This window comes from Mustela nivalis (assembly GCF_964662115.1).
Source record: "Mustela nivalis genome assembly, chromosome: 9".
Taxonomy (NCBI): domain Eukaryota; kingdom Metazoa; phylum Chordata; class Mammalia; order Carnivora; family Mustelidae; genus Mustela; species Mustela nivalis.
The window spans coordinates 78887372-78904179 of record NC_139028.1 but is presented as its reverse complement, the minus strand read 5'-3'; the positions used below and the strand labels follow the sequence as shown (position 1 = coordinate 78904179).

Below are 16808 nucleotides of genomic sequence, written 5' to 3'. Positions count from 1 at the left end.
GCTAATCGCCTCCTTCGGCGGCTTCCGGCGCGTCTTCTTTGAGCGGGTGGAGGCAAAATCATGGACCGCAACCCTTCGCCGCCTCTACCGAGTCCCGACCAGGACGAAGAGGAGGGGGCCGGGGGAGACTGCATAGGAAGCACCGTCTACAGCAAACACTGGCTCTTCGGCGTCCTCAGCGGGCTCATCCAGGTGGAGAATGTCGCGCCCGCGTGGGCTCCCCCACATTGCCCCAGCCCCCTGGTCCCGCCTCTGGCAGCCCCTTCCAGCACCCCTCCCCGACGACCCTTCTCGAGGCGTCGCGCTTAGCGTCCGGGCCGCCTCCCCGGACTCCCCAGACTGCGGGGAGCCACTTCCCGGTGCCCCTCCACACAAAGGGAGGGGAGGTAGAGGGGGAGGGATGCGGGAATGCTTACAGTTAAAATATTTTACTTTTGCATATTCTCCGAAAATGTCTGACCGTGACATTGTTCGGTTTTTTGCTCCCCATTCCCACTGTCGTTTCCGAAGCTCGGGGCCTAATATATTTCGTGGACTTTTGTTGTAGTCAAGTACAGGTGATTTGGAGCCCTGCAGCTCTGATAACCGAAAGCGTGGCTTCATCACCTGCTTTGGGCAAGTCACCTAACCTCACAGAGTCTCGATTTCTTTCTCAGTTTCAAAAAAACCGCGACGAAAATACCTGTATTATTGTATATAGGTTTATTGTGTAGGTTAGATAAGATTACAAGGGGCATAAAGTGCTTACCATGGTGTTTGGCTTATAGAAGCTCTCAATAAACGTGAACTTTCTTCTCCCTCGTTTCACGGACTGCCTGACTTTAGATCTGTTCTCTCCAGTGCATCTATGGCATAGCTGCCGGAATAATCGTCCTTAAAAAACAAACCAACCAAAAAAAGCAAATTGTCTGTGGGAACTCATTTTGGTCCTCTTTGCCTGCAGGAGAAAAATGCTTATTTCTTAGCTTGGAATCCAGGGCTCCCTGCAACCTCCCCAGCCTCATCTGCTCACCATTCCCCAGACATTACTAGGCCATTTGTTAACTCTGAACTCTTGCACTTTCTTAGGTATGTTCTTTTCCCCTTCTTCACATGACAAACTCCTATTCTCCCTCAAAGATTGAGCTTGAAGATTCCCTCCTAGGAGAAGCTTGCCCACCTTCTCCAGGCATACGTCATTGGCCCGTGGTTTTTGCTTTCAGGACTCTGTCCACAATTCATTTGAATCACTTAGCCTTTTCTGTTGTGATAATTAGCTTATGTATCTTTTCCTCTCTAGATCCTAAACTGCTTGAAAGCAAGGGGTTAAATTTATTTGCCTCTGTATTTCAACCCCAGTGCCTAATAACAGTGTTTACTCCATGAATGTGAATGAATAGATCTACCCAGGGTAGTAATTTTTTTAAACAAGGTTTCTGCAAGAGAGGATACTTTGAGGTCAGTGTCTTCGTAACTTGTGAATGATTTGGGATAATATTATGTGATGAGTACTGTGGACTGCTTTTGTCATCACTTTTCTTCCTTTCTGTTGAAGATCGTTAACCCTGAAAACACCAAATCCAGCTCAGATGATGAGGAACAGCAGATGGAGCTCGATGAAGAAATGGAGAATGAAATTTGCAGAGTATGGGATATGTCAATGGATGAGGTATGGGGTTGGAAACAAAACTGAGAAGACTTTTGGGTAAGGAGGTGGTGAATGGATTTTTTTTTTTTTTTTTTTTTTTTTTTTAAGTTTCAGTCCTTAAGTCTATGGAAAAATACTTCAGTGTTTGTAATCACTCATAGGGGTATAGGGAGTGAGCTTAAATGCTCAACTTTTGTTTCTGAAGGTAGAGGATCTGAGCTGTCTTTAGATTTGGTCTAAATATATAGTTATCATGAATGCAAGAATGTGCATAACCAGGAATGTTCTCATACTTACCTGCCTAAACAGAATGCTGTCCTTGTGTTTGAGAGCAGGGTAGAAGTTAGGAGACCGCTGATGACCACAATTAAATTAGAAGAGGACAAGAAGGACCCGTGTGTCTATAAATACAAAATAGTATCTTATCATTTGTATTGTATTCTTTTTTTTTTTTTTAAGATTTTATTTATTTATTTGACAGGCAGAGATCACAAGTAGGCAGAGAGGCAGGCAGGCAGAGAGGGAGAAGCAGGCTCCCTTGCGGAGCAGAGAGCCCGATGCGGGGCTCGATCCCAGGACCCTGAGATCATGACCTGGGCCGAAGGCAGAGGCTTAATCCACTGAGCCACCCAGGCGCCCCTTGTATTGTATTCTGTAGCTCAACAGCATTTTCGTGTGTGTATTATTCTATTTGCTTTTCACAATAACCTTGTGGTATAGGTAGTACCTTTATTTTACGATAAAAAAAGACATGAAAAGAGATTGACATACATAATCTCTTACTTAATTACTTGAGCTGTTGGCAGTAGTTTCCTGATTAAAATCCTTATTTTAGTCTTTCACTTCCCTTCTGTGCTCCACATTGCCACGAAATTTCTTTTTCCTAATACACAGAATAAATTGTGTTCTTTTCTTCTGTCTTACAAATTGTCCATGGCTATTCATTGACTTCGGCTGTTTTTTTGAGATGGCTTTATTGAGGTAGAATTGGCACCAAAAAAACTGTATTCTTGAGCTGTAATTGATGTGCAGAAATGACACCTATTTAAAGGGCAGGACTCGGGCGCCTGGGTGGCTCAGTGGGTTGAGCCGCTGCCTTCGGCTCAGGTCATGATCTCAGGGTCCTGGGATCGAGGCCCGCATCGGGCTCTCTGCTCAGCAGGGAGCCTGCTTCCCTCTCTCTCTGCCTGCCTCTCCATCTACTTGTGATTTCTCTCTGTCAAGTATATAAATAAAAATCTTTAAAAAAAAAAATAAAGGGCAGGACTCTGTCCATAATTCATTTGAATCACTTAGCCTTTTCTGTTGTGATAATTAGCTTACGTAATTTAAAGTTTTGAAAAACTTTATGTGTGTACATGCACACGAAGCCATCACTGTAATCAAGAAAGAGAACATCTCTCTTACCCTCATCAGTTTCCTTATGCACCTTCATAATCCCTTCCTCTTGCCCCTCCCGGCCTCCACCTCTCTAGGCAGCCACTGGGTTGTCCTTCTTCCACTTCAGAGTAGTTTGCACTGTCTAGTTTTGTATAAATGAGATCATATTCTTTTTTTTGAGAGGTCTGCCTCTTTGACTCAGCATCATTGTTTTAAGATTCATGCCAGTTGTGTCTGTCAGTAGTTTATTTATTTTTTTATTGCTGAGTGATACTTCATTACATGTGTATGTCATAATTTATTCATTTATTACTCTTGGTGGATATTTGAGTTGTTCATGGTTTATTAAAGTTAATACTGAATTTTTGTGTGTAATTATATACAGACTTGTGTGTTTCTTTTTCTCCGGTAAATACCTAGAGTATTATGGGTCATATGGTAGGTGTATGTTTAACTTTTTAAGAAATAGTCTGAATTGTGTTTCTTATAGGTTGTGTAAAAAATTGTGTATTTTCCAAAGTGATTTTTACTTTTTACGTTACCATAAGCAGTGTATGAGATAGAGGTCTAGTTTCTCCTCATCCTTGCCAACACTTGGTATGGTCAGACCTTTCATTTTAGTCATACTAATAAGTGTGTAGTGATTCTTATTGAAATTGTAATTTGAATTTCCCTAATTACTAACAGTGTTGACCATATTTTTATGTGTTTATTTGCAATCAATATCTTTTGCGTGTGTGTGTGTCTGTTCAGATTTTTCCCACTTTTTAATTGTGTATGTGTTTTTTTTTTCTGTAAGTTTTATAATTTTAAGTTTTACTGGTAGGTCTGTGACCCATTTCGAGTTAATATTTGTGTGTGATGCAAGGTATGAATTGAAGTTCACTTTTTCTGCATATGGATGCCCAGTTCTTCAACCTCATTTCTTAAAAAGACTGCCCTTTCTTCACTGAATTGCCTTTGTACCTTTGTCAGAAATCACTTCTCTGTACATGTGAGTCTATTTCTGGATTCTCTTTTGTTCCATTGACCTATTTTTGCATCTTTATAATTGTATTAATTACCGTACATTTATAAGAACTTTTGAAATCGGTCTGTGTTAATCTTCCAACTTTGTTATTTCTCAGAGTTGTTTGGTTGTCCTGGATCCTTTGTATTTCCATATTAATTTTAGAATCGATTTGACATTTTCATCAGAGTGCCTACTAGGATTTTAACTGAGATTGAGTTGAATTTACAGATCATTTGGAGAAAGAATTGATAAATTGAACAAGATATATCTTTCCATTTATTAAGGTCCTCTCTAATTTGTTTCAGCAAAGTTTTGTCATTTTTAGTGTATAGGTATTTCACATTTTTTGTCAGACTTATTCCTAAGTATTTCATATTTTTCCATGGTATTATAAATGGCATTTTTAAGATTTTATTTATTTATTTGTCAGAGAGAGAGCGAGTGAGAGCGAGCACAGGCAGACAGAGTGGAAGGCAGAGTCAGAGGGAGAAGCAGGCTCCCTGCGGAGCAAGGAGCCCGATGTGGGACTCAATCCCAGGACGCTGGGATGACCTGAGATGAAGGCAGCTGCTTAACCAACTGAGCCACCCAGGCGTCCCATAAATGGCATTTTTAAAAAGATTTATTTATTTATTTGAGAGAGAGAGCGCGTGCATGTGCATGAGAAGGGAGAGGGTCAGAGTGAGAAGCAGATATCCCGCTGAACCGGGAGCCTGATGTAGGACTTGATCCAGGGACTCCAGGATCATGACTTGAGCCGAAGGCAGTTGCTTAACCAACTATGCCACCCAGGCGCCCATAAATGGCATTTTTAAAAACTTCAGTATCTGTTCATTGCTAGTATGTAGAAATACAGTTGATTTTTGTATCTTTTATATCCTGTAGCTGTATTTGATTTATGAAGAAAAAGTTTTACTACTTTTTCAATTGAATTGCTTTTGTTTCTTTTTCTTGCATATTTGCTCTCCAGTATGATGTTGTTTAGAAAAGCAGTAAGGGGGGCATCCTCTTGTTCTTAATTGAGGCAGAACATCTGGTCTTACACCATTAATATGATGTAGTTGCAGACTGAGAAAGTCCCCTCTGTCTCTAAGTATGCCTAGAGTTTTTATCAGGAATGGATTTTGTATTTTGTCATGCTTTTGCTAAGTCATTTGAGATGATCATGTGGTTTTCTTTTTAGTTTGTTAATATGATCAACTAAGCTGATTGATTCTCAAGGTGCTAAAATCTTGTTTAGAAATTTTATTTAATTTCATGAGAGATAATTCATTTTCTTGTCATTGTTTGGTTTGATACCAGGGTAATGCTGTCCTCATCAATTGGGAAATTTTCCCTCTTCATTTTTCAGGAAGAGTTTGTGCAGAATTAATATTATTTCTTCCTTAAATATTTGGTGGAATTCACCAGTGAAGCCATCTGAGTTTGGAGTTTTCTTTTTGGGAAGATTCTTTTGTTTTTTACTTGTTTTATATATTTTAGTTTTATATATTTATTAATTTTAAGAAATAATAGTATTATTGCGATATAACTTCCTACCATAAAATTCACCCTTTAATGGTTTTTAGTATATTGTGCAAAAGATTATAAATTCAATTCATTTGATAGGTATAAGGATTGATAAGTATAAGGTATTAAAGGATGAATTCCTTTAAAAGGTATAAGGCCATTCGGGTTACTTAGGTAGTTTATGTTCTTCAGGGGATTTACCTATTTTGTCTAAGTTGTTAAATTTATTGGCATAAAGTTCTTTATAATATTATGTTATTGTCCTTTCATTGTCTGTAGAATCTGTAGTAATAGCTCTCTCATTCATGATATTAGTAATTTGTGTCTTCTTTTTTCCTCATCATTCTGTCTAGAAGTTTAATTTATTAATCTTCATAAAGAACCAGTTTTTTTTTTTTTAAGATTTTATTTATTTATTTATTTATTTATTTTTTTAAAAGATTTTATTTATTTATTTGACAGAGAGAAATCACAAGTAGATGGAGAGGTAGGCAGAGAGAGAGAGAGGGGGGGGGAAGCAGGCTCCCTGCTGAGCAGAGAGCCCGATGCGGGACTCGATCCCAGGACCCTGAGATCATGACCTGAGCCGAAGGCAGTGGCTTAACCCACTGAGCCACCCAGGCGCCCCTATTTATTTATTTGACAGACAGAGATTACAAGTAGGCAGAGAAGCGGGCAGAGAGAGAGGAAGGGTGAAGCAGGCCCCCTGCTGAGCAGAGAGCCCTATGTGGGACTTGATCCCAGGACCCTGAGGTCATGACCTGAGCGACCTGAGCCAAAGGTAGCGGCTTAACCCACTGAGCCACCCAGGCGCCCAAGTTTTTGTTTTATTGATTTTCTCTGTTGCTTTACTGTTTTCTTTTTCATTGATTTTCATTTTGATTTCTTTTTATTTTCCTCCTATTCACTGTGGTTTAATTTGCTGTTTTTTAATATAGGCATATAACACTATAAATTTTCCTCTGTTGCTTTAGCAGTGCATTTTGGGTTTCCTCTCATTTAGTTTAGTTCTAATTTTTCTTTCATTTTTCTTCGGCTGTTGAGTTATTTAGCAGTGCATTGTTTAGATGTCATGTATTTGGGAGTTTTTTAGTTACCTTTCTGTTACTGGAGTCTGTGAACACTCTGAATCCTTTAAAAAATACATTTAGAATGTGATTTATCTTGAAATTTTCCATGTTACTGAAAGAATGTGTATTTTGCTGTTGCTGGGTGGAATGTCCTATATATATATACATATATAAATGTCAGATCAAGTTGGTTGATCTTTTTTTTTTTTTTTAATTTTTTTTAGTTGGTTGATCTTTCAAGTTTTTTTCTACTTGTTTTACGATTATTGAGAAGCTGTGATTTTAAAAAAAAATTAGTTTTAAAGAACCAGAACTCATTTTTAAAATGAAATTTTAATGTGAAATCCTCAAATATGAAATAGGTAAAACAGAGCTGCTATTTGAATAAGATTGTTGGTGGAAGGCAGGGTCATGTTTTTGGCCTCCTTTTCACCTTCTTAGGGTAGGTCTTGAAGCACCTCTAGAGAACTGAGCTATCCACTTATCACTGGGATAAAGTCTTTGCAGTATCACAGCTTTATCTCCTCCCACTAGTGTTTGAGCAGGACCAGAGACTTCAGGTGCTTTCTGTATTTTCATGTGTTCATCCTCTTGTTCATGTCCCTGTCTGCCTGGAATGGCCTCCAGCCAGCAAAATCTTTCTCCTCTTTTATGACCCAGCCTAAATGTCCTCTTCGGTGTGATGCCTCCCTAGACACTCCAGGCAGAATCCGTATCTTCTGTGCTCTCTTGAAACCTGTTCACTTTGTTGCATAACACTTATTCAGCCTTTGTGTCCTCTGATAGATTTAAGTTCCTTTTCTTAAAAGCTTAATATCACCTCTTCTGAGGTAGCCTCCCCACATCTTGGCTTGTAGCACATATTATCTTGTCTCTCTTCTTTGTACCACTCAGATCAGTTCTTTATGGGTTTATTGTTTGTTCAGCCATCTAGAATAAACATTCCATGAGACTGGGACCTTGTCTAGCTTGTTCACTCATGCGTCTCCCAGAGCCTCAAACAGTGTCTGTCACTTGGGTTTTGCAGTAAATAGTTGGTGAAGAGTGAATGAATGAATGAACGCATGAGTGACTGAATGAATAGCGGAGAGGCAGCATGGTGTGCTGATGAAGAGTGTGGCCATGAGTCAGGATTATCTGGGTTTTGTGTTCCTGGCTTTGTTCTACTGATTGTGTAATCTCGGGCAGGTTGCTTAGCCTTTTAAGACTTTTTAGTTTAGGGGCACCTGGGTGGCTCAGTGGGTTAAGCCTCTGCCTTCGGCTCGGGTCATGGTCCCAGGGTCCTGGGATCGAGCCCCGAGTCGGGCTCTCTGCTCAACAGGGAGCCTGCTTCCCTTCCTCTCTCTCTGCCTGCCTCTCTGTCTACTTGTGCTCTCTGTCAAATAAATAAATAAAATCTTAAAAAAAAAAGACTTCTGTTTATTAGTGGAATGGGACTAATTATAATAACTACTTTATAGGGATGTTTTGAGAATTGAATAAGATAGTATCCAAACCACTTCCCTGTTATTTACCACTTGCTCAGTAAATGTTAATTGCCATTATTTCTGTAATTGGTGTTGATATTGTTAGACTCTGTAATCCTGTGCTACCCTAGGAATTACTATCGTTTAAATAAATCAGTCTCTGCATGCCCTAAGAGTTGCCCAGATGACATCACTTTCAGTGTATCTTTTCTCTGATTGTGCTCTCTTAATAATTACAGGATATCTCTTCTAGTCAGCAGTCATTCAGGTTACCTTGGTTTCAACTGCTATGAAGGATTACTGTCTCTCTCCTTGGGGTGCCTCCAGAGCCCTTTGAAGAGCATTTTCACCTAAGCCAGGAAGCTTCTGGTTTTAAGTTAAGCTATTGCAAATATACACTTCAAGTTTGGTGAAAATCTGAGGCAGTAGACTGTCAAAAACTTCATTTTATTTAAATACTATACCACACAGATCTCCACAGCGAAGTGATTTGGTCTTGGAGTGTGCGAGATTGGATCATATGACCACTCCAGGTTTATCTACTGGTATGGTGTGACCCCGGGCCCTGTGACCTGGGCAAACTCTAGGAAGGAGATATGAAGCTGTTGCAGTTAACACTGTGATCAGAATTTTCTGTTGAGAATTTTGTAAGCACAAATTCCGATTTGGGGCATGACCCGGTAGGGGTTTTAACTTGTTCCTGCATTGTGTTTTAAGGTCTTAGAAGACAGGAATTATGAGTTTGATATTTTTCCCCATCCCAGTGTCTGAGAGGCTACCAGACAACTGGCAGATGTGTTTGAATGAGTTAACATTCCTGGTGGCTAGAAAGATCATTAAGGTAAAAGCATTCAAGGCAGAAAAAAGAAGATATTCCTGAAATACCACAATTAGTTTACATTTGTTTATGGATTTGTTCCTTTGTCTTGGGTCCAAATAGCACAAAGACTCTTTAACATTATTTTAGTGTAATGATACAATTCTAACCTATGGCTTTTTTTTCCTTGAGCCTGAAAGGAGGTATATATAGAAAAAAAAAATTTTTTTTAAAGATTTTGTTTATTTATTTGACAGAGATCACAAGTAGGCAGAGAGGCAGGCTGGGGGTTGGGTGGGAAGCAGGCTTCCCACTGAGCAGAGAGTCCGATGTGGGGCTCTATTCCAGGACCCTAGGACCATGATCTGAGCTGAAGGCAGAGGCTTTAACCCACTGAGCCACCCAGGCGCCCCTAGAATAATTTTTAATGGTTGTCTGAACTGGGGGGTTTAAAGAAGACTGTTCTGCATCCAAAATAATAATCATTTTTTATTTTCAGGATGTGGCTCTATTTCTCCAAGAATTTAATGCTCCTGACATATTTATGGGAGTATTGGCCAAATCCAAATGTCCTCGATTAAGAGTAAGTATGTACACTTTTAAAGCTTTCTCTTTGAAGCAGTAACAGCAGATAGTACTTGATAGTCTTTCATTTTTCTCACTTTCATATTCTTGCTGGCCACAAATCAGTCTGCAGATTTTTATTGAACATTGCCTGGCACTTGATAATGTGCCGTTTAAAATTATTAGAGTGGGTTGGACCAGGGAGATCAATACTTTTGTTTAACCGCTGTGGAAACAGGCATAACCAAAGTTATCTTCCTAGTATGTGGCAGAACAGGGAACATTGCCTGGACTTCCTATTTCTGTTGATTGCTCTTTTTTATTCATAAAATCCTCGAATGCTTAAAAACCTTCATTCTTGGGGCACCTGGGTGCTTCAGTGTGTTAAACCTCTGTCTTCGGCTCAGGTCATGATCCCGGGATCCTGGGATCAAGCCCCGCATCAGGCTCTCTGCTCAGCAGGGATCCTGCTTCATCCCCTCTCTCCGCCTGCTTTTCCACCTACTTGCAATCTCTGTCAAATAAGTAAATAAAATCTTTAAAACAAAACAAAACCTTCATTCTAAACTCAGCCTGACACTCAGGACTTTCTATAATCTGAATCTAATTCAACTTTCCAGCATAAAATCTATCATGCAGATGGTGCTTCTGATATAGCAAGGCCTGTCCACTCCTTGTCTCAGTAGCTTACTGTGATCACCATCGCCATGCCTCCTTTCGTATGCTCTCCATCCCTTTCAGAAGTCACATCTGTCATCTAAGGTGCTACTCTTCTAAGCCTTCCCAGATAAGTAAGCTCTCAGTGGCCATTGCTGATCGTAAACTCCTGAGAAGAATTATCTGTGCTTCTCATTTCATCTTTATCTATGCTGTGTGTGGTGGATTGTGTTTCTGTGTCATTTAGTTTGGGATGTGCTATGCATATCGTGGGTGATTAGTAAATATTAATTATACTTAGGAGCAACTGCTATTTACTGAGTATTTGATTTTACCACTCCATGAGATAGGAATTTATCTTCACTTTATAAATAAGTGAGCTAAGTCTCTGGTTAATGTGTCCAGGGTCATACAACTGGGAAAGAAGGAATCTGGGATTTGAGCCTAGCTGGCCTGACTTCCATATGGCCACTGTAGTGTATTACCTCTCTTTCTTTGAAATATGAAGTGGAGAATTCTGTAGTGTATTTTTACATATTGAATGCTGAATCCAAATTTCATTTGGGACAGTGTTTTACCTGAACTGGGACCTGAAGAATTGATGAACTGCTTTTTCCTGGGGTCATTGTGTTGATAGAGAAATTTGGCAGTTGCGTACGACTTTTTCCCTGTTTTTCTAACTTAAATACATTGACTCATGATTTACACTTAAAGAAAATAAGCTTATGTCAGCAATGGCACCTTTCAGGAATTAGTCATATCATTATATATGCCTGTGAACCACAGCCTGTCTGTAGCTATGATCCTCTGCTGTAGCTGCATGTTAGAAGGGAACACGGACTCAAACTTTGGCATGTCCCAGGCCCACCCCCGAGTTTCTGATCCATTGCTTTTGTGGTAGGATTGAGGGTTTCTAACAAGTTCCCTGGTGATGTGAGTGCTCTGCACCAGGGCACACCTTTTGAGAAGTTTTACCCTTGGGACCTTTTAAAAATCCCGAGTTGGGCTCTACCAGATCAGCTGAAACAGAATCTCTAAGTGTGAGGCGCCACACGAATTTTAAAAAGTTCTCTCAGCTGATTCTGGCTAGCAGCCAAAACGAGGAACGTCTTTGACGGAGAGTTCAGCCATTCTCCCTTTAATTTGTAAGGAAATGGATGTGTCTCTCTGCTGCTTCAGTTTTTAATCCATTCCCAGCATTTGACAACCCTCATTTTATTGAAACTCCCTTTCTGTAGTTTTGGTGCCACCTCCCTCCCTTGGTCTCCGACCTCTTTAGTCACTTCTCTGTCACTTTCATTGGCTTTAATCTTTCTTCCTACAGAGTGTGGACTCCTTCTAAGCTGTAGACCCAGATCCCTTGTCCTCTTTAAGTTCATTTCCTTAGTGAGCTCATCTACACCTTTAAGTTGCGAGTCTATGCCTGTGGGATCAAAGCTGTGCCCTGCCTTCTGATTTCTGGTGCCACATCTTCAACTTTACCTAGACATTTTGTACTTGCTTGCTGAATTTTCCAGTCCAGAATCTCATATGTCCTGACTCCGTGATGAACACACTTACGTGGTCATAAAAATGATGTGCTGTGTTTGGTAAACAGTAGTCTCTCAGGCCCTCACCTGGAGCTTCTGATTCAGTAGCTCCGAGATGGCACTCAGGAATGTGTATTTTTTTTTTTTTTTAAGATTTTATTTGACAGAGATCACAAGTAGGCAGACAGGCAGGCAGAGAGAGAGAGAGGGAAGCAGGCTCCCTGTCGAGCAGAGAGCCCAATGTAGTACCAGTATCCTGAGAGCATGACCTGAGCCAAAGGCAGAGGCTTAACCCACTGAGCCACCGAGCCACCCAGGCTCCCCTCATCTGAAATATAGGGATGATAACAGTACCTGCCTCATAAATTGTTTATTTTTTTAAAAAAGATTTTATTTATTTATTTGACAGACAGAGATCACAAGTAGGCAGAGAGGCAGGTAGAGGGAGAGGGGGAAGCAGGCTCCTTGCTGAGCAGAGAGCCTGATGTGGGGCTCGATCCCAGGACCCTGGGATTCATGACCTGGGCTGAAGGCAGAGGCTTTAACCCGCTGAGCCACCCAGGCGCCCCTGCCTCATAAATTATTACATGAATAATAATTTATGGAAAGTGCTTGGAGTAGTGCCTGGCCCTAGTACATGCTAAGTAAACATCAGCTGTTACTACTGAGGTTATTCACTTCCTTTAACATTTCTACTATCATGCACTATGCATTTTGCTGCTGACAAAAATCTTCCTAAGATAACATTGCAGTGTAAAGATCTTTATAGATGCACATAGCCTCCTAGATTAAATAAAATCTTTTCAACATGGCATTCAGGTCCCTTAGTCCTGATCCTTTTTACCCACTGTGTTTATCTTGTGCTATTCTCCCAATTTTGTGCAATAGCCAGGCTGCTCTCTTCAGAGTTCAGTGCATTAGCCGTGTGTATTATTCCCTTCCTGCCTTTGCTGATACTTTACCACTTACCCAGCTGTCTTTGTTCTTCTTTGCATGTCTGAATCCTACTAACGATTTAACCATTTAAGACTGAGTTCATTCATAAGATTTCTTCTTCCATACTTTCTTCTCTTCTCTTCTTCCCCCATACTGACCCAGTGAAAGTTTTTTTCAAGTTGTTATTTTTGTATTTGTCTTTTATCTTCAAGACACTGTGACCTATGACCTGTGACATTTGATTTGGCAGGAAATCTGTGTGGGAATACTAGGTAATATGGCCTGTTTCCAGGAGATATGTGTGTCCATCAGCAGTGATAAAAATCTTGGGTAAGTTTTACCACATAAGAATTATGTTTTTACAAAATAAATTAATATTTTATATCCCTAAGGAAATCCTTATACATAGGAGATACAGGAACATTTTACAAAATGCAGTACTCCCTTTCTCCTGATGAATAGTCTCCAGGAACTTCATTGCTTATTAATGGTAGCTAGGGGCTTTCATAGTTTTTATGGGCATGATTGAAGATTTAGGCCTGTTTCTTTATTGGTAGCAAAAGGACAAACAATCAGTAGGTGGTAAGCCCAACAAGATGAGACCCAGAGGGGCAAAGCTTGGCGTTGGGGCCCCTGACGAGATTTCCAAATAATTAAGATCAGGGAATCCAAGGGCTTAGAGAACTAGAGCCTGAAAAAACTAGACTTAGTGACCAGGGTTACCCTGAGAATTCTTGACTTAACATCCAGGGATAGGGCTTATCAATAAACTAGAAGATAGAAGGTTGCCTCCATGATTCAGAGGCTTTCATCTTTTCACTTGGAACATTTTAGGCAGAGGGTTTTTTTTTTTTTTTTTTAAGATTTTATTTATTTATTTGACAGAGAGAAATTACAAGTACACTGAGAGGCAGGCAGAGAGAGAGAGAAGGAAGCAGGCTCCCTGCTGAGCAGAGAGCCCGATGCGGGACTCGATCCCAGGACCCTGAGATCATGATCTGAGCCGAAGGCAGCGGCTTAACCCACTGAGCCACCCAGGCGCCCAGGCAGAGGGTTTTTTAAATGGTGGAAATCCAAGTAGTTACTTTAAGAGAGCTGAGAACACCTTGGAATTAATATGCTAAATTTTGTGAACGTATTCATTTTCTCTAGGCAGAGAGAATTCATGGCTGTTAATTAGAATTTCAAAGAAATTTATGTCCACAATAGATGAAGAAAAGTGTTCTGGGTGGTTATTATCAGCTAGGGTTGTGGGGGTTTATTGTAGGATTTAAGTCCCTGGGTCTTTAAAATAGAGGTAATTATCTCTTCTATGTGTGGAGTGACTTTAAGATCCTAGTTTAAGGACTTTATTCCTCAGTAATTCCTGGAGTAAATGATCCAGGATTATATTTAGCCTCTAGTGGTCCCTATCAAAAATCTAATGAGTCATGTTAAGATAAATATGGAACAGTTTACATCAGTGATGGGATATAAATTTGTTTAGCCACTTTAGAGAAATTGGGCATTATTTTGTTAAACTGGAAGATAGGCAGTGCAGATGCTGTGATCAAACTGTTCCACTCATATGTATATGGTAAGATAAACTGTGCATATGTATATCAGCCAAAATGTATTAGAGGAGCATTCCTTGTTATGGCTCCAGTTAGAATCAACCCATAGATCCATCAACAGTAGGCTGGAAAAATAAATTGTCTTATATTCATATGATGGAATGTCTGTCGCAATGAATCAAAGAATGATCACTGTGGGAAAACATGGGTAGATCTTAAAGACATGGTGTTGAGCAAAAGAACTAAGACTACAAGGAGCACGTACAGTATAATTTTTTCACATAAAATTTTCACATAAAATTCAAAGCCAAAATATATTGAATAATAAAACTATGGAGTAAAGCAAATATATAATTGCTGGAAAATTTCAGGTAGTAGTCATTTCTAGGTGGGAAAAAGAATTGTGATTTGGAAGGGACACACAAAGGCTATGGAGATGTAGTACTGTTCTGTTTTTTGTAAATATGTGTTTGCTTGATAATTAGCCATTAAGTATAAATTTATATCTATAAGCTTTCTTATATATATATACTTTAATTCGAAATGAAAAGTTGAGAGAATTAAATTACCTAGACATTTGAAACGAGAGAAGAGATCCATATTGGGTTAACTTATTTTGTTTTTATAGACAGGTGTTACTGCACTGTTTGTATGATTCAGACCCTCCTACTCTTCTGGAAACAAGCCGGTATGCTTTCTTGCTATGGATTCTGTATAGTCACTCATACAGGAATCTAGGACAATAGAGTTAATTCTTCATTCTTGAATTTCCTTTACTGTTTTTCAAACATAGATACTACGCTCATGTTTATCTTGTAGGTTGTTGCTTACTTGTCTTTCCCAGACAGAAGTGGCCAGTGTCTGGGTTGAAAGAATCCGGGAATATCCAGCTATTTATGATAGCATTTGTTTCATTATGTCAAGTTCAACAAATGGTAAGTCACCGTGTAATCTAGGAACAATTTTTGGTTATATTTAATTGTTAGGAAGCCATGTAACTGTTTCTGGAGGTTGCGTAAAAGAAGTGTTAAGGCTAAGGTGAGAAAGTATTTCGATTCAAGACATAAAATTGCTTCTTAAGCTGCCAGGATACTGACAAGTCCTCATTTAAAAATGAAGGAAGACAAGCACATTTAGACAAAGGAGGTGAATAAATTGCCCTCTGAATAAGTAATGCTTTGGCAAGATTTGGTTTTCTTGGAATAGCTTTAGGAATTTTGACTAAACTTACTGCTCTTAAAATTTTGTTTCTCATTTCAATATCGATTTTATTGTCTGCAGTTGACTTGCTGGTCAAAGTCGGGGAGGTTGTAGACAAGCTTTTTGATTTGGATGAGAAGCTAATGTTAGAATGGATTAAAAATGGGGCTGTTCAGCCTCTGGACCCTCCCCAGGAAGATTCTGAAGAGCAGCCAGTGTTTAAGATTGTGCCATGTGTACTTGAAGCTGCGAAACAAGTACGGTAAGTGAGTGCTTTTGTGCAAAATGGTCGGGGAAAATCCAATTGCTAGAAATACCCTTAGATGTAGGTTTTAGTTTCTTTTCAGCAGGATGAATAACATCCCATTAGTCTTTGTCAGGTTGGATTTACTACTAACATTTGTGATGACAGTGTGTCTGCTGTTTTAAAAAATCCAAATGGTTATAAAGTACCTATTATAACACTACTTGGCTATAGGCTATTTTCCAGCATTAATTATGGTTACAGTCTTAAAATTTTCTGCAATTTTGTGTAATTTAAGTCAAAGAGAAAAAATTTTCTTAGGTTTTGTTTTCCATCAGACATTAAGCTTTTTTAGTTATTGTCAGACATCATTTGTTTTCTTGTTTTATGTATGTATGCCAGTCTTGGATAGTGATCGAGTTTTGGGCTCTGATGTCTTGCCAAGAGTGATTACTAGGTGTTATATGTAGATCATTGAAACTTTCTTGCTAGTCACTAGAAAATTAACTTGTGAATTGAACTGCTTAATGGTCAGTTGTTTATTTTTTGTGCTTAATAATGCATAGGAAAGTCTGTGAATTTTATGTCCTTTATCCAAGTTAGGATTAAACTTATGATCTTTCCTCAAAACCTTTTTCACTGTTCTTATTCTCAGTGAATGATGCAATCATTATCCCATTCAGAGGATGTGGAAGTCATTACTGACTTTTCTTCCCTATCCTATTCTTTTTCCTGGCCAGTCAACCTCCCAAAACTTGTTCCTGACTTTTATAGGATCCTCTCCATGCCATCACCCCGTCACTGTCTCTCATCTAGACACCTGCAGCATTTCCTCACCTGAGTTCCCTACATCAGGGCTGCTCCTTCCAAGCCCAGACTGTAGAGCCATCTTTCCAAAGCACATGCTCATCATTTCACTTTTCATGCTTCAGACATGGCCTTCCTTAGGATGAGGTCCAGATTTTCTTTTTAAAGCATGGCTCACAAGGATGTAGTGTTCTTCATCCTTATTGTGTTACGTGTTTTAATCATGTGAAATTTCTTTCATCAATGAAATGGAGCTCTTTCACCTCCACGCCTTTGCATATCATGTCTCATTTACCTCAGACACTTCTACTGCAGCTCTATGCCTGAACGTCATTTGTCTTAGGATACCCTTCCTTACTCTCCAGACAATTAAGTCTGCTTGCTCTGTGGTCCTCTAGCACCTTGGACTTCTCTTAGTATTATATTCATATCACTTT

At 39.5% G+C, this 16808-nt stretch overlaps 1 protein-coding gene across 1 annotated transcript in view; it reads left to right on the top strand.

Annotated features, from left to right (window-relative positions):
- The window catches only part of SAAL1 (serum amyloid A like 1), a 29107-nt gene continuing 12299 nt past the window's right edge, over window positions 1–16808 (top strand). The window contains exons 1-7 of the mRNA XM_082747306.1: window positions 1–192; window positions 1535–1648; window positions 9381–9464; window positions 12818–12897; window positions 14749–14808; window positions 14940–15055; window positions 15402–15582. Of these exons, the coding sequence (XP_082603432.1) occupies window positions 61–192; window positions 1535–1648; window positions 9381–9464; window positions 12818–12897; window positions 14749–14808; window positions 14940–15055; window positions 15402–15582 (767 nt within the window). The 5' untranslated portion in view covers window positions 1–60. The remainder of the gene's footprint in view (window positions 193–1534; window positions 1649–9380; window positions 9465–12817; window positions 12898–14748; window positions 14809–14939; window positions 15056–15401; window positions 15583–16808) is intronic.